The 20,727-nt window shown below is 35.1% G+C and overlaps 1 protein-coding gene and 1 pseudogene across 1 annotated transcript; one reads left to right on the top strand and one right to left on the bottom strand.

Annotated features, from left to right (window-relative positions):
* Positions 1 to 9,112: 9,112 nt before the first annotated feature.
* Positions 9,113 to 9,978, top strand: LOC111890446 (uncharacterized; annotated as a pseudogene).
* Positions 9,979 to 10,902: 924 nt separating this feature from the next.
* LOC111890445 (uncharacterized) lies at positions 10,903 to 20,460 on the bottom strand. The gene is made up of 7 exons (XM_023886563.3): positions 20,308 to 20,460; positions 20,082 to 20,211; positions 13,832 to 13,989; positions 13,663 to 13,735; positions 12,655 to 12,849; positions 12,210 to 12,303; positions 10,903 to 11,837 (listed from the first exon to the last, which is right to left on the bottom strand). Exons 1-7 carry the CDS (start codon positions 20,337 to 20,339, stop codon positions 11,134 to 11,136), a joined length of 1,386 nt encoding a protein of 461 aa, XP_023742331.1. The 5' UTR covers positions 20,340 to 20,460; the 3' UTR covers positions 10,903 to 11,133.
* Positions 20,461 to 20,727: the final 267 nt, after the last annotated feature.

A 20,727-nucleotide genomic window follows, 5' to 3' on the forward strand; every position in this document is an offset into this window, starting at 1 on the left:
CTGAGAGCTTTATCAATGCTCGTTTCAATGTTGCTCGTGGGGAAGCGAGTTATGTCTTTGAATTTACTCTGGCTGATTTTCCCTACCTTAATCTATTCGACTGGATTTCTCTGTTGCATCTATTGCTAAAGGATGAACAACAATCTGAACCTATTGTTTCACATCTTAAAAGAATGTTGGTTGGTTACATCCAAGATATTAGGAAGATGGATGTGGAAATTGCGATTGTCCTTCTCAAGAAACCTACAGTGCTTCCTATGGAGCCTCCGAAAGATCTTGACAAGATGAAACTAGGGAGAATACTAAAGGATGATTGAAGTGTGGCATTTCAAATACGAGAAAGAGCTAATGCTAATTTTCAGAGTTTGCTTCTTTCTGTCTGACAAGCATCTATACTCCACCCCATGCCTGGAATACGTTTTGGAGTTTATAAATCAGTGCAAAGCGAATAGTGTTGGGGACAATAAATGTTTCTCAAAGATACTCAACTAGTACATCTTAGTTCGCAAAACTCTGCTGGGAATGATGCCAAAACTTTTCAAAGTTCAAAAGTGCCAACAGAACCGAAGAATCTGCTTTCCTTATTTGACACAAAAGGAGGAGATTGTTGGGTTATTTAATAGATTATGTCAAATTTTGTTATGTATGCAGTTAGCCTTTTTATGGATTGGGCATATCCATCCGTCTTTAAATACGGCATGCATGTATTGTATTAGGGTTAATCGTTTTTGGGATTCATTACCGTGCCTTTACAGTAGAAGTTCTTAATCGAGATCTTCCAAGGCATTTATTATTTATCATTCGACACTACTTTGATCGATGCATTCATTGTTTGATTTACTTTTCTGTTAATGGTCTTTTGATCAACTCCTAATTATTCTAACAAAACATCAAATTATATGAAAAAGAAATCAAGTAATTCCGACTTCATATGACTGTGTTATGTACATATTACAAAGCGGAAGCGATTCCAAAAAAAGTATTGAAACAAAAAATATGCCGTATTAACATCATGTCTTAGCCGATTTAATATATAGCCAAAATATGTGTTTGAATAGTCTAAAATGAAGTATAAATATCAAATTACATATTAGAAAAGAAAATCAAGTAATTTCGAATTCATACAAGTGATTTATACATATTTTAAAAAGCAAGAAAAATTCTGGTCGATTTCGGTTTTTGAACATGTTTTTCTATAACCCACAAGAAAGAAATGTAACCTTTAACGGCGACACAAATCGTCTCAATTGATGTCCCTCGTCGTTGCTAAAGGTATTAGCGACGACATGTTGTCGCTAAAGGGTCGTCGCTATTACCTCGTAGAATACTCGTTTGTTGTTGTAAAGAGCGTCGTCTCTACTACATGTCGTCTCTAATACGTATTTGTCGTCACTATTGAGTCGTCTCTGTTAAAATTCCGGCCACCGGCCGGAGTTTTTCTAGCAATGCTTCCCAAAGTTATTGATCGTTGCAATTGCTCCTTGTCATCCCTAAAGGTGTCGCACCTAATTTTTTTTTTAGAAAAAACATATTTTTAATGGTATTAGTTTATATATATATATATATATATATATATATATATATATATATATATATATATATATATATATATATATATATATATATTATAAAATCCATGTTTGATAAAAATAAATAAATAAATACATACCACATTAAATAAAACATCAAACATACCATATTACATAAACTATCTAATACACATCCTAAATAAACATCTAATATACCATCCATAAATATCTAATAAATTAAAAATAACATCATCCATAACATAAAAAAATAAATAGTATGTGACTTCGTCTTCCTCATTATTGACTTGGTTTTTAAACGAGCGAATAATGTCTCCAATGGCCGTCACAAATGTCGGGTTTTGAAGAAAAGCATTCACATCAACATTCTACAATTAAGTCACAAGCACATTAAGTCATAAACAATTCAACAAACTATCGAACCATCAAAGCACCAAATGAATTAAGTCGTTAACAATTTAAAAAACTAATAAGTCTTGTGATTGCCATTAAGATGGAGAACTTGTACCCGCGGCTAAAGAAAGTTTAAGCCCAATGCCTCTCACATGCCCCTCTTCATGTACCCAACACCTTCTCAAATATTGCGATCCAATCAATGGTGTCTGGATCACCACCAGAGTCGGCTATGTGATGAGTCTATAGAGCAACCTCAGCAACTAAGGCATTCTGTATTTCACAAAGTTTGTTAATATATGTTAAAACTAACACAAAAAACCAACAATTTACTTCCATTTTAAGTAATATTAACTTATATATTGGTCTTCAACCAAAGGACCAACAAATTCGCCTTTTTATTCACATGTGCACGATGACATGCTTCAAGTCTATTCAAATTCAGTTTCACATTACAAAATATGTTATACTTGAATAAACATTAAAAAATATGTTATGACTAAATAAGCATTATCATAACTTACTTTCTTAAAACATGCACTACCATAGTTGCACGTCCCTCCACGATTCTTAACTACTTGCGTCTTCCGACATTCTTTGTTTCCAGCGGATTGTTTTTTATGCTTTTGTGTTAAGATGTGGTCAATAGCAGCATTCCAACACTGCAGATCCACACACATAGAGTCTTGAGCCCTTACTGCCTCCACATCCCCTACAAAATCAGTCAAACTATTTTTTGCAACATTTTTGCGGCCTCTATACCGCACACATATCCGATTGTTCGGTGACGCCAAATAAGCTGTAGCCATGGGATCATTTGTAATCGCTCCAAAATCAAACCATGTCTACAAAAAATAATAGAGAAATTAAAAATAAATCAAATTAAACAATATTAAATGTATAACTTTATAAATAATTTACCGAAATATATTAGAACATGCCAATCCTTTCGGCTTCAACAACATCATTCCATGTGTCCTTATCAAAATCGATGTCCCGCCACATATAGCTCCCAACCTTCCGAATGAAACATTCGTACACCTCCCCAATCGGCATGTTAGTATTTATGTCGATCACCGTTAGCTTTAAATAGTTTGTGTATTTTTTTTATTTACCGCCATGCCTCTTCGTCTCAGAGGCACTGTTGCAAAAAAAAAAATATTAGTCAAATTAATTTTTTATATACATACAATATGAAATACAATGAATTAGAATAAATATTAATTACCATCATTCTAGTGATCACCAAAACCTCCACCGAACGGATGTGGTGGCTCGTTACCACCGTCTCCTCCATGGCCCATCACAACAGCCATGAGATGGAGCAATGCAATCCAAAAAAATGACATCCTGAAAAATTATAACACAATATGAATATATATACATATAATATGATATAATTACAACCAAATACAAACCTTATTTTACTAGTCAAATGTAAATATTTTTTAATCATTCTCGCCATCAGACACTTCAGTTTTCAGTTTCTGCTGACACATCACTATCATAATCATAATCTTCCTCATCATAACCAGTCTCACAATCAGACACATTATTAATGATACTCGTTGGTAGGTCAACTTCAATATCATCTTCAACGGATTGAGAATTTTGAAATTACTTGCTAAAGTCGATTGAGAGAGTGAAATTAGAAGAAGCATTACTAAGAACGACATCGATTGAATCATTGTCAACATTTTCAATGGGACCATGGCCGACATCGTTCATCGTTAGATCCCAAATTCTTCCATGATTAACATTTTCAACAACCCACCATTGGTTGTCATTTTCATCATTTTGAGAAGGTTCTTGGATGTAAAATACTTGCTTGGCCTGCGTAGCAAATATGAGTTGATCTTCGTTTCTCAATTCACCTTGTGGGTCGATACTGGTGAAATTATTATTAGATTTTATCTCCTGAAGTATCCAACCACTTGCAATTAAAAAGTACGGTGGAATATTTATGAGGATAATGCAACTCGATAATCTCTTCTATCTGACCATAATATTTCTGCTTATTGTCTCCCTCAGTTAGCACCCCCGAGTTTTGTTTTGATCGTTGGGCGTCACGGATAAGTACGATAAACCTAACACCATTCAGTATGCAATCGATGTAAGTAAAGGCATTCGCATGTGCACCGATTGAAAGAGTCGATAACTCATTGTTAAACTCTAGAGATTTTTGTTTTTGCATATCATAGACCTTTTGAAGGAACCATTTAGGGAACTCGGTATTTTCATCACTTTTAGGATGTAATGATTTGAATTCACTACATTGATGAAATATATATATATATATATATATATATATATATATATATATATATATATATATATATATATATATATATAGTAAAAAATGAGAAATTAAAAATAGAGAATGAATTAAAAGATAAGAACACTTACAGAATATACTTTCTGACTTCGTCACAACTATCAAGCACAAACCATGTAGACGTTTTCTCTACTCTAGACTAAGATTTTTCATTTTCTTTGCACTAGTCGGTCGACACTTAGACTGAAACACCCATAACTTTGTTTCTTCTATGACAACATCCTCGTTTCTTTCGAGGCGATTGAATCGATTCTCGACGTTTTCAAGGTACATCGAACAAAATGATAATGCCTCTTTAGCGACATAACCCTCAGCTATAGAACCTTCCAGCCTCTCCTTGTTTCTAACATAGTTTTTAGTTTTTTCATATACCTTTCGAAGGGATACATCCATCTCATACATACTAGGCATCCGGAAATAGCTTCATTAGGTAAATGCAAAACTAAATAAACCATAATGTCAAAAAACGCAGGAGGATAGATCACGTCTAATTTGCACAGTATTTTAATAATGGCTGGTTTAGCTTCTTTCATATCCTTCACCGATAGTGTTCTTGAGCAAAGTTGCTTAAAACCATATAAAGCTCTATTATTGGTGTATAAACACCTTTGCCCAAAAGATCTTTAACTCCAATGGGTAAAAAATGTTGCATAAGAATGTGATAATCATGAGACTTCAACCCAATAATGTTAGTATTGGTTTCATTCACTTTTTACCAATGTTAGATCCAAACCCATCTAGCAGTTTCACATTTCTTATAAACTTACAAAACCGAATGCGGTCAGGTTTCGTGAACGAGAAAGGTGGATGGGGTTAAGGAACTTGTTGCCACACTTTTTCAACCATTGACTTTTCTGAATGTTTAGTTTTGTCAAGTCCGCTCGAGCATTTGATGTACCTTTAGACTTATCATTCATCAAAGAAGTACCCACAAGACTCTCACCCACATTTTTTCAATATGCATAAGATCGAAGTTGTGCTTCAGCTCCGGAAAAGACCAATACTCTAGTTCAAAGAGTATGCTCTTTTTAGACCAACTCAACTCGAAACCCTCACGATCTCTCTTAATACCAGCTCGTTGAGCAGCTACTTTACCCGGTGGATGAAACAATAGACAAGCGTGTTGCGCTTGTATTTCTTCCTTACTAAACTGTCTTGGAGGGCCTCTTGTCTCATGTTCGCCATTGTAGTCCAAACCTTTTCTCCATGTATGGTCAGCATCAAAGAACCGGCGATGACCAACATATACAACTTTATTTGATACTTGGTATGACGGAGTGTCTGCGTTGCAAGTCGGATAAACTACTACGAGCTGGAAAGTTGTTTATTGTCCATAACAACATTGCTTTCATATTGAAGAATGTATATATCGTTGCGTCTTTACTACATACTCCAAAACTCTGTAGCTGCTTCAACTCATCCACCAACAGCCTAAGTAACACATCTAAGTCCTTCCCGGGTGCTTTAGGGTCGGGAATCAACAAGGTCAACATGAAAGATGACTCTTTCACGCATAGCCATGGTGGAAGATTGTAAGTGGTCAGTATGACGGGCCACGTGCTATGAGGATTACACATGTTACCAAACGAATTAAAACCATCAGCAGCAAACCCTAAGCGTACATTTCGGGGTTCCCTCGAGAAGTCAAGATACTTCATATCGAATTTTTTCCATGAAGTATCATTAAGCATCGTACCATCTTTGGATCGTCCAGTACAATGCGAAATCATATCTTTAGTTGTGTGTCTAGAATAGTACAAACATTGTAGTCTTGGGGTCACGGGAGAGTATCGTAAAACCTTATAAGCCACCTTCTTACCCTTTGTATTTTCATCAACGCACCGACTCTCATTACAAACTGGACACTTTTGCAACAACTTGTGTTCATTCTAGAAAAGAAAGCAGGCGTTTTTACATATGTGTATCAACTCATAACCCAATCCGATCTTTTTAAGTGTCTTTTTTTGCTTCGTAATGTGACCGGGGGGGGGGGGGGGGGGGGGTGTTTCCTTGAGGAAATGCAATATGTAACAACTCAAGAAGCTGATCGAATGAACTATCAGTCCATTTGTTGATCACCTTGAAATGCATCAACTCTGCTAAAATGTCAAGGGACAAAGACGAACATCCATGATATAATTTTTATTGGACTTCCTCTAACAACTTTTGAAATCCATCATCGACACTGCTACCGTTCGTATGTGGGTTCCCTTCTTTGCGGTTGGTATCATTTTCAATCACACCACCATAACATCAGCAAAAACATCGGCCATCTCGTTACTACGTTGTATGTCTTCGACAACCGGGTGAGGTGTATTTTCACTGTTATACTTCCATATAATATAATGTGGACTAAAACCATGTTGAAGTGTATGGAATTTCATTATGGCTAGTGGTATAAATTTATTGACATTACATTTGTTACATGGGTATCTGATTTGTCCATTGTTATTGACGTGTGGTTTGGACCTCTCGAGAAAAGATTCAAGTCCTTGTTGGAACAAGGTAGAGTTACGGTTTTCAATAGTAGTCCACGTTTTATCAATAGACATGTTGCAACTGAAACCTAAGTTAGGTTTTAGTGTTTACGCTACAAGAACTAGAATTAGGATTGAATATTTAGAGTGATAGAGTAACCGCTCAATCAAATGGAATAGAAAATCGGATAATGGGAGAGTATTCACAAGGGTAGGCTTCTAAACCCACTTTTTGAATATCTTACATCATATGCAAATGTGTATTACATGATTGACCGTTTAAGAAAAATTCGGCAGCATTTCCCCTTAGCTAACTATATATAAAATTATATACCGATGAGCAAAGAGAAAATAACAACCGAATATTTCTTAAACAATCAATTATGTGATACACATATACATCCTAAATGAGGTAAAGTATTCAAAAAGCAGTCTCTAAATGGGGACCACCCGAAATTAATTTCTAAATCAATTTCGAGCGGGTACTTCTAGGCTTTTGATGATTTAAAAAGAAGAGGCTTAAACTAAAAAAAATTATTTTTTTATTATAACATTGTAATCTTAGTTATTAAATTAAAACTTAGTAGATGTATTGTATTAATATGTTAAGAAAACAAGAGAAATAGAAAAGGAAAAGGAAAACGTACGTTACAGGAGGTTTAGGGTCACCAGAAAAACTCGAAATTCGCCGGAAATCAGTGGTAATCGTCGAAAATCGATGGAAATCAACAGAAATTGAAACTCTACAAGCAATCTACGGTTAGTGGTGATATGGGTTCATGTATTAAGCCAAAAAAAACATACCTAAAAACATAGGTCGCCGGAGTTTTGCGAGAAAGAACAGATGCATAAAATGGGTCGTCTGGGACGAAGTGGGAGTCAAAAAGGCGCCACCTTTAGCGGCGACGCCTTTAGCAACTACAAATAGGCAATAACGGCAACACGTTGGATGGGAAAAACATGTGTCATTCTGTGGTGACTATTAACCGTCTGATCCAGTATTAATTGAACAGTCAGGATGACATTGACGCGAATCGCCATCAATAGCGGCGACGTGTCATTGCAATTGATGATGCCGCTATAGTTCCACGAGATGAAACTTTAGCAGATGGATCAGTTTAGCATCGTACATTCACGATCAAATGACGTGTGACAAAAGAGGATCGCCGGTGGCAAACCTTTAGCAACGACGTATATAGAGACGACAGGACGCTTTCGCAGCGACATGAACTATTGTCGTCGCTAAATGATGGCGTAGTCGCTATTGATATCGACGTGAACTAAGATGTACCGTTATACATTTATATGCCATGATGAAGCAATAAGTTTTTCCCCACTAATATGTCCAAAGCATGTGCGGCTAGATTATCCCATACAGAAATTATATATCATTTTATTTTTTATTCATATAAATCACCTTACCCAATTAAATGATGATATGTGTAATATTTAATGATATCTTATTACATTAATTACACATATATCATCATTTAAATGGGTAGATAGAAGTATTGATAGGAATAAAAAATAGAATGATATTTAATTTCTATATATCATTACATTAATTACACATATATCAATCATTTAAATGGATAGATAGAAGTATTGATAGGAATAAAAGATAAAATGATATTTAATTTCTGTATCCAATAACATAATCGCCAACGACACCACCCTAAAGATCTTGTGTTCTATAAACGAAATAAAACTTTTCATTTCTACCTATGTTGGGATCAAGAGAGGAACACTTTTCCGATCCTTTAGCCATTAAATTTCCAACACAATACTTCACAATATTTGACGAGTATTCTCTTTTTAACTAATGTGCAACCACAATATATAACTTTTCGGCTTTGAAATCATATTAACGATAACGACTCATCGCCTTCTAGTAATTAATATGTGTAGGGGCTATTGTTGTATTTCTCTTATTTCTTCATTAATTCCTTTAGACAAAACTTAAAAAATGGTCCCTGTGGTTTCCAAAAATATCAAGTTTAGTCCCTAAGTTCAAAAAACCTCGCAAATGGTCCCTATGGTTTCAAAACTTTTAAAAATGATCTTTTTCGCTAACTCCGTTGCTTTTGACCGTTAAGTGAAGGACATTTCTGTCTTTTCACTATTACAGGGACCATTTTTGAAGGTTTGCCCTTATTTAAAAAAAAAGAAAACAATTATTATTTAATATAGAAAATCTCTCTCTCTCTCTCTCTCTCTCTCTCTCTCTCTCTCTCTCTCTCTCTCTCTCTCTCTCTCTCTCTCTCTCTCTCTCTTATTCCATTCACATCTTCACTTGCTTCCTAGAACAATCAAAATCCAATTCCTTAAACAACTCATTCCATTCTTAGATACCCACAAAAATCACTTCTTCAACTATTGGTTATCATCAAAGATTTCAGTTTTTCAATCAAGAACTGAAAGGAGGAATTAGAACCCTCAAGTAGGGTGAAGTTTCCTCTTGAAAAATGCTTAGTATCTTCAACAAAAACCTCCGGCGACTCTACTCAAAGTTCCGGTGGCCGGTGCGCCGCCGTTTAAAACCGAAAGTCATTATCAAAAGGTTCGGGAAATTGAATTCCAAAACTCAAGATACATCAAACACAAATGGGTCAGCCACAATTCATCCAAATAATCATTTGGGGAAATCAGAAACCCCAATCCGAATCGCAACTTTTAATGCCGCTTTGTTCTCCATGGCACTAGCAGTTCCAGAGTTGACTGAAAAAGCTTCAAGCTTTGACTATGGCGAAGACGAACAAGATTACAGTAGTAAGGTAGCATCAAATTGTTCTGTTTCTTACACCAATTGAAGATCAAAATCAATGATTGATCGTCCCAAAAGTATATTAAAGCAATCACCATTGCATTCAAGCAGCTCCATGAGCAGTTCAGAAACTGTATCAAAACAGCAGAAATCCGTAAAATCAAAGTTAAGAGTTTCAATGAATTTACCCTACAAGGCAACAACGAGATCTCACTGAAGCGAAGTAGGCAATTAAGCTTCGCCATAGACGAAACGGAAGAAGGCCCGAGTTCAAAAACTATTAATTCGAAGGGTATAAGTAGGATTTTGAAAGGGAAAGGTGTTTTAAGATCACAAAACAGTTTTTCTTCAAAAGAATCTGAAAATCAAAGAGGGGAAGGTTATAGGTCAACAAAAACTGTTCTTGAAGTTTTGAAAGAATTGGATGCAGATATATTAGCTTTACAGGATGTTAAAGCAGAGAGAGAGAGAGAGAGAGAGAGAGAGAGAGAGAGAGAGAGAGAGAGAGAGAGAGAGAGAGAGAGAGAGAGAGAGAGAGAGAGAGAGAGAGAGAGAGAGAGAGAGAGAGAGAGAGAGAGAGAGAGAGAGAGAGAGAGAGAGAGAGAGAGAGAGAGAGAGACGTTTTCTATATTAAATAATATATTTTTTTTCTTTTTTTTAAATAAGGGCAAAGCTTAAAAAATGGTCCCTGTAATAGTGAAAAGACAGAAATACCCTTCACTTAACGGTGAAAAGCTAACGGAGTTAGCGAAAATGACTATTTGTTAAAAGTTTTGAAACCACAGGCACTTAGAGACTAAACTTGATATTTTTGGAAGCCACATGGACCATTTTTGAAGTTTTGTCATTCCTTTATTGTATCTTTTGTATCTATTTATAGATATCTTCTGATGTTATGCAATTCATTCGATTCATCTTAGGTCATCCGTTATACCCATCATTAACCACTATAGTGGTGGGTGTCACGTCATCACCACTAGCTACCACTAAAAGGTTGAAATACTCACCATTATATCCCTCTTATTTTTTGATTATTAAAATAAAAAAAATATATTTTTTAATTAATTAAATTGTAAAGAGAGATGGAAAAAGATAAAGAGAGATAGAGAAGAATAGAGAGAGAATGAAGCTGATTAAGTGTGGTGATCCGTGCTCCTCACTACATATGACCACGAAAGTGTTCCACTACTAACACTATGGGATGGTGTTCATATTTGTGGTTAGTGACCACATAGACCACGGAAGCTCTGGTGATGACCATACCATAAGGCCTTACTGTCACATATTAATCACGACAAGAACAAAAATAAAATAGAATACATGACGTGTATAATCTTTTTAACTACTATTCAACCACAATATATATTCTTTTTAACTACTGTGCAACCACAATATATAACTTTTCGGCTTTGAAATCACATTAATCACGACAAGAACAAAAATAAATTTAATGCGCAAATGAGTGAAGAGAAGATCGCTATACACAACAATTGTATACTTCCTTAAAACCAGTTTACTCAAAATTGCTATAAAAATACATGAATAAAATACATGAATACTATAGAAGTAAAGTTTCCCTCGAATACTATGAGCACGTTTGTTTCCATCAAAGCACCTTTAATTGAACACCGGTTTCTCCATGAACTTACAAGATCTCCCATAATCTTTCGGTACAGGAAGATCAAGTTCCAAGCAAACAAACCGGATTATCTCTCCGGTCAAATCCCCGAAAGACAACTTGTTCAGAGTCACCGCAATAGAAAACCTGTTATTAATGTCACAGTATGCCATGGACCCACCCAACCCTGCGTGGCCAAACCCAATCGTCGAACATGCATCCATCGTGCAAACCTTCCTAAACCCAAGTCCAAATTTTCCTTTCGGTAAGATTAAATCCTTATATTTTCCGTTTCCCAAGAACGCATCATGAAGTTTTGATTTTGGGTTGCTAAAGATTTTAGTCTCGACTTCATCACCTGTGGCGTCTGTTTCATCTTTCTGGTTCTTGGAGGGGAACGTGGGGTGGTGAGGGTGGCTTCCAAGTGGTGGGAGGGAGGAGGAATGGCGAGGAGGGACCGTACCACCGTCCACAAGGGCGGCATAGTAGCGGGCTAATGCACGGGCCGAGAAGTGTCCGTTAGAGGCTGGTAATATAGCACGGCGGACATTGAGCTTGTCTGCTAAGGAAATGAGGTTTTCAAGTATGTGAGGCAAGAATGAGGAAGGTATGGCAGTCCTGTACTTACACTTTGCGATTAGATCTGAAAACGTATGGAATTCATTTCTATCGTACGTAAGATTTGCCAGACGAGATTCCACACCTGAATTTCATATAAATCATAAACTTCTTATGAACTATATATGAGGCAGGACAAGACGTACAAAAAAAAAGTTCTACTCTAAGAATAAACTAATCATGATTAATTTATTAATTTTTTAAAGTAAAAAAAATCAAGCATTGCCCTGTTACCTAATAATCATAAAAACACAGCTTAAATTAGTGTCTAAATCAATATCATGATGAAACTCTGATCAAGGAAGTTGCAATTTTAAGGGCCACTATGAAAAGCTTATTATTTATATGGTCAAAAATATAATAGTATAATAATTCCTACGTAAAATAGTTTAAATGGCTAAAGTAATATAAACAAATGTACAAAGCCTTTCTTCGTTGAGTTTTTCATGAATCTCACCAGAAGGAATCCCTATATAAAATTCTCCTTCCACGTTTAGTGGGTGAACAAAAGCTTCCTCAAGAACATCTTGAAACTTCTTTCCGGATGCACGCTGCACATTCAAGAATGCATATATAGATGACCGAAATGAATGAACACATGAAAATATGTTGTTATTCCATTCATGTTTCATGTCATGCATAACACAAAAGGCACCAATGGCCTATTTGTTACTCAAGACAGAAGATCGAAGGATAGGTTGTACTTCATTTCATGTGCATGTCGATGGAGACCAGGACCAATCTCAATAGGATAAAATGTATTCTTTTTCCTACACAAAAAGATGGAACAAGGTAGGACATGGACTGTGTCTAAATCTTTTGTCGGTGTAGAACACGTAAAGGTTTTGTTCATCCTCATCAATAAAAAGAGCCCTAAACATAGATGATGCATGTTATCTTACCTCAATTATTGCACCACATAGCCAACCATATGAGAGATAATGATATAATTGATCACGGCCAGGTTCGGTTTCTGGTGCAACCTTCGCAATGCGTTTTACACACTCATCCCAATCACAAAATAATGTAGGATCATTTCTAGTATTGTCAGCAAGAGCGTTGTGCAAACCAGATGTATGATTTAGTATATGATGAACCTACAAGAGAAAGGAAAGGTGACGGTCCCTTTGAATATGGATATACAATTAAAACCTTATCTACTATAATAAATGAAAGTTTTTTGTCACATGTTTTCTTCTCTTTCATTCGGATACATGATATTTTCTAGAATTTTTAAATTATTTATTTTCCACTTGTCATTTTATTGTATTTTTCATTTTATTAAATTAAAATTCCAGATATAATATGTAAGGTAATATATATGTAACTATTTATTAGAAACAGTTTATATATGTAATGTATTCAATACATTAAAGCTTCATTAATTTTAATAATTCAAAATTTTTCTCATTTTTCTTATAAATTCAAACTTTTCAAATTGTTAAAAATTTTATATTTTTTTAATTAAACTCATGTAATACATGGGTCTCACACCTAATAAAGAAAATATACAACAAAATGCTACCAAATAAAGAGATTGTCCTAAGATATCACACTAAATTGTTTCTCCTTTTTTTTTTTTTTTCTACAAATATGTTATTCTTCCGACAACCCTAATTGGCCAACACCAACCTTCCGAATCCATAGTTTGGGATTTAGAGTTTAGGATACACAATGGCCCATTATATGGACGACATAGAGCATACCATAAGGAGCCAATCAACTATGGAATTAAAACTCCCACGTTATGATTGTTGAGACTATAACTATAGTGTTTTTCTAAAAAGATACCACTCTAAACAAACCTCTTTTATGTCGTGAGAGTCTTTTAATAATGTTTTCTCTAGTGAAATCAGGTAAGTAACGATAACATTAAGAATAAGGAGGGAAAACAATTGAACGAGGAGAACCTTTATCTGATCCTTCCCATTTGTACCAAACTCTGGCCAAATGTTTGCGACATTTTCATCAAGGTTTAGTTTCCTAAAATGAAAATACATATTTGCTTTTATTTCCTTGATTGACATTATGCCAGATAACTTCCTTCATTAATGTTAAAAATATAAAAGACGAAGATACCCTTTATCAGCCAACCAATGTATCATTCCTGCTGTGACACCCTTAGTTACTGAGAAAGCAGGAAATAAGGAATCAGGTTGAACTGGACGAGGGTTGTCTTTTCCCAGCACTCCAGCTGTAGTATCAATGATCACTTGCCCGTCTTTGTAGGCACAAACCTAAGAAACATAAACCAGATTTTTAGTGATTACAAAATGTATAACTCATGTACACTGATGTTATTAATGACATGTAAAAAAAATACTAATTCAAGCTAGGTTTTTAATAGCACGCCCCAATCTACAAAGTAACGTTGCCAGTATGAACGATTAAAGGGTATTAATTATAGTTATATGGATAAAGTTGGAGCAACGAGCAAGAGACACTTTCTATGGTTATTTTCGATGATGAAAATATATAACGAGTACACTAAGCTCTTTGACACAGTTAAGTCATGTCCCACTTTTCTCGATGGGGCAGAAAGTTGCAATAATCATGCCACATTTGTCCAAGTCAAATGAATGCCAAACATGGTACAAGTAATAAAGTAAATGAATCTTTCCACTTGAACAAGTCTTCTAATGTTATTTTCATTATGAGGATATGGAGGTCTTTAACATGATTTGCAAAATGCAAGATTGAGAGCTAATCTCTATCTCACGGATAGGAAAAAATTGCAATTTTTGCCCCTCATTTCGGTCTAGCGAACATGTGCCAAGGGCAATACAACTAATATGACAAACCACTTATACACTGTTCCACTAAATGTTTTATAGGGATATTTTAGATGATGATTGTTAGCATACTATTTAATATTTGCCATATTTGGTTTTAAGGACAAAGGGTATTAATGTGTTTAAAACATATGTAATTGAATGCACATGAAACACAACACAAGTAATATTAATGTAAACTAATTATACATGGACTAAACTCAATCGACTAGACATATTTCTAGGGTTTTTTAGCCCTAACAATACTGGGAGCGAGGGTCGGAGTTGACGACGTGTCAGGTGTGTCACCGTACAACGTATGTCGTAAAGGGGACCGAAATATTAATTTGTCAATAATCTGCCGTTAATTACTCTCAATCAGTTGCTAATCCGTGCTAATCTAAGTTTTTGGGACCTACTTTTAGTCTTCGCACAATCCTACTTGAAGCTAGCAACCATTAGGGTATGAAGTCTTGTCCAACATGGCGTGTAGAATCAAGTGGAACACTTGGATGGAGCATTTTGAGTTCAATGGAAGACTTTGAACTCAATGGATCACTTAGAGTTCATAAAGCATGTGCTAAAGGAACATATCATCTGAGAATGCATCGAATCATCTGACAAAGGAATGGATAAAGTGCCAAAGGAACGGATCATCTAAAAGGGAGTTTGGGGCACCTTGGAGCAACTTGGAGAAACATGTTGCTCGTGGAAGTTTCTCATGCGATGTTGCTAATAGAAGTTGCTCACGCGATTTTGCTCATGGAAGTTGCTCCCTCGATGTTGCACATGGAAGTTGCTCCCTCGATTTTGCACATGGAAGTTGCTCACGTGATGTTGCTCACATGGCGTCGCTCATGGAAGTTGCTCGTGATGATGCTCATGGAAGATACTCGCGGATGATGCTCATGGAAGATGCTCGCAGATGATTTAAGGCAACCTCTTCATGGGCTAGTTATGGATAGGCCTGGCCCATCATAATTAGGGTTTTCCATGGTTAGGCTCATCTTCCATCATTGTAAAATTGCTAGATTTCTATGAGATTTCAAAGTAAGATACAGTTTTGAGTCCTTGTAATAGTTCCAGGAAGTTAATAAAATATTCTCTCTCTCTCTCTCTCTCTCTCTCTCTCTCTCTCTCTCTCTCTCTCTCTCTCTCTCTCTCTCTCTCGTTCTCCCGTGGACGTAGGTCTCCTTGACCGAACCACGTTAAATGTTGTGTTCCTTTGACTTATATTTTTTTTGAAGTCTTAATTCTATAAGTTCACCATAGTTTGTTTCGATATTTATCTGAAGTGCTTAACTTCTTTTGTTGCAACCCAACAACGGATGATGTTCAAATTCGTATATGTAAGCCATGGTTTAAAGACCTGTCATATCAAAATATTCCATTGGGATTCTGGGATTTAACTTCAATAAGATGGGTCCTGGAAACGTTCGACATGGTTTATCTAGAGTGTTAAACACCTTTCTTCTAGAGTTATTTTGCATGATAAGAATAAATCGGCCATTATTATCGTTTGAAGGTGAGATAAATAATACAACATCTTTGTTCAAACTACTAGTGCGATAACACAAATAAATAAATAAATATTATTTAAATCACACACACACTATATATATATATATATATATATATATATATATATATATATATATATATATATATATATATATATAAAAGTTGCTATGTCAGTAACTAAGTAAATTAATTAAGTATAATTAGGAGGAAATTAAGGGTGTTAACATTCAAAATTGTCACACTTGATTACTATGTAGATTGAGTGGGGACATAATGTGTGTAACCTTTAATAATATAATGAGCTCAAGAAATGTGTAGAATGCTCACTGGAAATGCGATCTATGCGGAAATTGGAGTAATAAGTACTTGAAGATTTTTGGAGTTGTGTAGACAGTTAAGGCATGCTCTCCTTATTTAAATCCAAATTAGTTGTACAAATAACATTAGATCATGTGTATTGTGGTTTTGATTCGATAATATGCGTTTGTTGGAACCAAAAATAGGTGAAATGATGAAATATTAGTGATTTTACTTAGTTTTTGTTTTTTTAAAATATCAATGTAACCTTTACTCCTAATAATAGGAGTATTTTAAAAAAGAATAGTACTTCATTTTTAATAATATATATTACTTATCATCGTACAACGAGTAAGATTGTAAACGTGCAACAAGCTGCGCCGCTAAACCTTTTTGTATGGTAATCTAATTCTTTTGAAGACTACATCTATAGATCTAGGATATATAACATTGATATGCATGATCGACTTTACTCTATTAAGAAACTTCACCGCATCCGACATGAGGAACCAAACGTATCAAATGCAAATGGTATGAACGCATGTTGATTTTCTGTACATGATTTCTCTTGTTTGGTGACTTTGCTTATAGCAGCTTTAAAAGTAGTCTATCTCGTCGTGAAACCCCTAACCCTCAAGCCCACGAGAGGGGATACCCCAATAAGGTCCACACATGCATGATTCCCTCCAACTGACCTATCCAAAAATCTAAATGTCAGCCGATCTTAGCGTTGACCTTCCTTCTGCCGCGTCAGTCAAGAAATTCACATGTGTCTCTTTCATGGCGGTAATCCCAACATGCTTAAAAATGTCAAACAAAACATCCCTAACCATATCGTACCTGTATTTGAACCTTGATAGTTCTTTACAACGAACTGAATACGCTCCAAAAGAGTCCAAACATGCTTTGTGACATATCTTGTCGGTTGGGAATATTGGGATCATGAGTAGATATTTGAGGATAGTACGATACTCCACATGAGACATATGTTGGCCTAGCCCATCTATAAGGATAGCTAGAAGAAAATCTTGAGCATGTGGTGCACCCTTTTCGTCGATTCGTCATGTCGAGATGCACTTCCATATTTGGACAATTTTACGTAAAATGGCACTCGCCAGTGTATTATGGGATTTTTTTTTGGGGGGGGGGGGGGGGGGGGGGGTTGTCTTTACACATATGGCCCTACCACTAATCAATTTTGAAACACAGGTGTGTCTTCAGTTTTTACAACACTTTTGATCAGTTAGTTTTTTTTGTTTTTTTGGGAATTAAAACTGATATTTACACATATGGCCCTACGACTAGCAACTTTTGAAACATAAGTGTGTCATTAGTTTATCTTTCCTAAGCCCTAAACTAGTAATTTTTGCATTAGTTGGTAGATAAATATACAAGGTCGGTACCACTAACTAACTCCAATTTATGTCGTCGAATGAAAATATACATATTATATGTGATCGAACTAATCCTACCTGAAATGATCGAGCTAATACGTTGCTAATCCAAAATTTTGGGACATTTTTTTAATCTTCACATAGGGCATTCAAAATCAAAATGAACGAACCAATCCTACCTGAACCCGATGGGGAAATCCGAAACCCGATCATTTCGGGTCGGCTAACGGTTCTTTATTAGGTTTTTATCGGGTTCGGGGCAGGGAGTGGTTATCCTCGTCCCAACCCACCCCGTCCCGATTATATATATATATATATATATATATATATATATATATATATATATATATATATATATATATATATATATATATAAAACGGATGGGTCGTGACACGTGAGATGGAAACGAACAATTGGTTCCTTCTTAGGATATCTAAAATATGCCCTTAAATTGTGTCTTCATTTGAAAATTACACTCATAATGCTTTGAATAAGCAATGAATGATAAAACTCTTTTATTCAATCCGGTAAGCATTTGCATATATGAAAAACATGATCTCAGAAAGATGCATATGGGTACTTAATGAAAATTTTAAATGTACAGGAAACAATATAACGAGTGTTAGTGTAAATGGAAAGGGTAAGTCTTAATATTGAAGATTACGAAAGAGTTCTAGAGAGATGTAACATTCCAAGTACCTTGTTTTAATTTATTGTTTTAACTATAGTTACGACAATATTAGGAATTTTAGTTGATTGTGAGAGATTTTGGAAATGGTTGATTATCTATTATATTTTAAAATTTAGTGTGCTACAAGTTATTGTGATATCCGATTATGAAGATCACTTATGCCTTCCTAGCACTTATGTCCCTTTAATTTTCAAGAAGCTGGTCGATTTAGTTAGTATATCCACTATCATCAAAATTTCATCATAACCCTTTAGTTTCACTATCACCAAAATCGACCAACTTCTTTCCAATTAAAGAGGTGTATTGTGTATGAAGGTCAGAGCATCCACAATGCATAGTTTAATGGGAGAGTTGAATGAGGTGACATGTCTAATTGACATTCAATGGATTAAGCTCTACCATTGTGGGATGTCATGTTGGCATTCAATGGATATGGAGTTCAATGATCATTGAACTCTTCAATAGGAAAAAGAAAACCTTTTAACTATTAAATATATATTCAATTGAACTCTAATAAGTTCAATGCTTTGTAGGAAAATTAATGTAGAGTTGTATAGTAAGTAAAATGATGATGTGTCAATCCATTAAACTCTAATAAGTTTAATACATCATGGACTTAGCTAAGTTGTACGTTGATGAGATAGTGAAACTAAATTAAGTTCCTATATCATTGACTAAGTATTTTAACAAGGTGTAACTGCTTTTAACCGGAGCAAATTATGGGTTTTAAAATAAAATTAATCGAAATAAACATCATGAACATGTAAGACGATTCCCTTAGGAAAACGTGTTGGTGGAATATATGTTGGGGGTAGCATAATAAGCTTCGGTTAAGTTTATCAAGTACGAGGTGAGTTTTCATGTGCATTATGTAACTACTTGCATGAAAATATCTATCATGCAATAATAAGCTATTTATAAAGTTTTAATTAATTATTGATTCAAATATACTTTGTGATAAATGTTGTTGCATGAAAAGTGTTCGGAATTGTTTATCTAGTTTGTTACTATCCGAGATGACACCTTTAGTGGCTACTAATGGGGTATTTGGTAGTTAGACATATGACGGATGTATTGTGACCGGAATGGATACGATTTGACATTTTACTATTTTGTTGGATATATAAATGCTTAGCATAACGGACACATTGTGCCAAGTGGAAAGGGAAACAAATCATTGGTTTTTTCTCTAGATATTTGAAATATTCCTTAAGTTGTGTCTTCAGTTGAAACGTAATAGAGTAACTTTAGAATTAGAAATGCATGATGAAACTATAAACTTATAGACGTCTACGTCTATATGCATGAAAACCACAAACTCATAACACCCTTGGTTTACATAATTCAAACTATAATTGTGTGTGGCCTAGCAAACGATATAGCAAATGGCTGGGGAAATGGAAATGGAAATTGCAAAGGGAAGGTTTAATCATGCACGCCGAAAGACTTCCAAAGAAATATAACACTGCAAGGATTATACTTATACCTTGTTTTATTTTACGGATTCCACGATAGTTAAGACAATATTAAAAACTTCAACTGATTTAAGAGATTTTGGAACTTATTGATCGTCTATTGTATTTTGAAATTTGGAGTCTTACAACCTGTCATATACTAGTAAAACAACTATATTGGAGGAGGGAGTGGTATGAACCTGGATTCCAAGTATTCTATCAGCATTCCCTAATTCAACCAAGAGGCACCTCAGCTTGGCTTCTACATGAGAATGGATTGGACTGTCATATAACCATTTTGTATTCGAGGCTGCTCGGTTAATTGTGTTGCTGAAACAAATAAAAGCTAGTAAACATAGGTATGCCCGAATATGATTAGAAAATCAACAGCGACTGGATGGAATTTGGAAGTGAAGAAAATCATACCTATCCAGAACAGAGTTAGTAAAACGTCTCATGCTATATAGATAGCTTATCGGAATGACACTCAAGGATGAATGCCCTGAAACGATGTACTATACTTTTTAAATAGACATGGCTTATCCCAACAACACAGCATGTATAAGGCTAGGTCTAAACGCTGTCGAGTTTTTAATTGATGGAAATGAAAGGAGAAACCCGAAAACACGTGTTCTCATGGGGCAAGGGTTGGGAAACAAATGAACATCAGGTCTTAAAACGTTTAACTTTCTTGTATAAGTTTCAACCTTGATGTTTTGCCTTCTGCTCTGTCAAAGGTTTCATGTTTTCCAGGACCAAAACGAATCTGTGTATTTTATAGTCTATCGTTGTCATCCACTTTTAGTATTATTTAATTATGATGACAAACTTTTATTTATAAAAATT

The sequence above is a fragment of the Lactuca sativa genome, chromosome 5 (assembly GCF_002870075.4).
Source record: "Lactuca sativa cultivar Salinas chromosome 5, Lsat_Salinas_v11, whole genome shotgun sequence".
Lineage (NCBI taxonomy): Eukaryota > Viridiplantae > Streptophyta > Magnoliopsida > Asterales > Asteraceae > Lactuca > Lactuca sativa.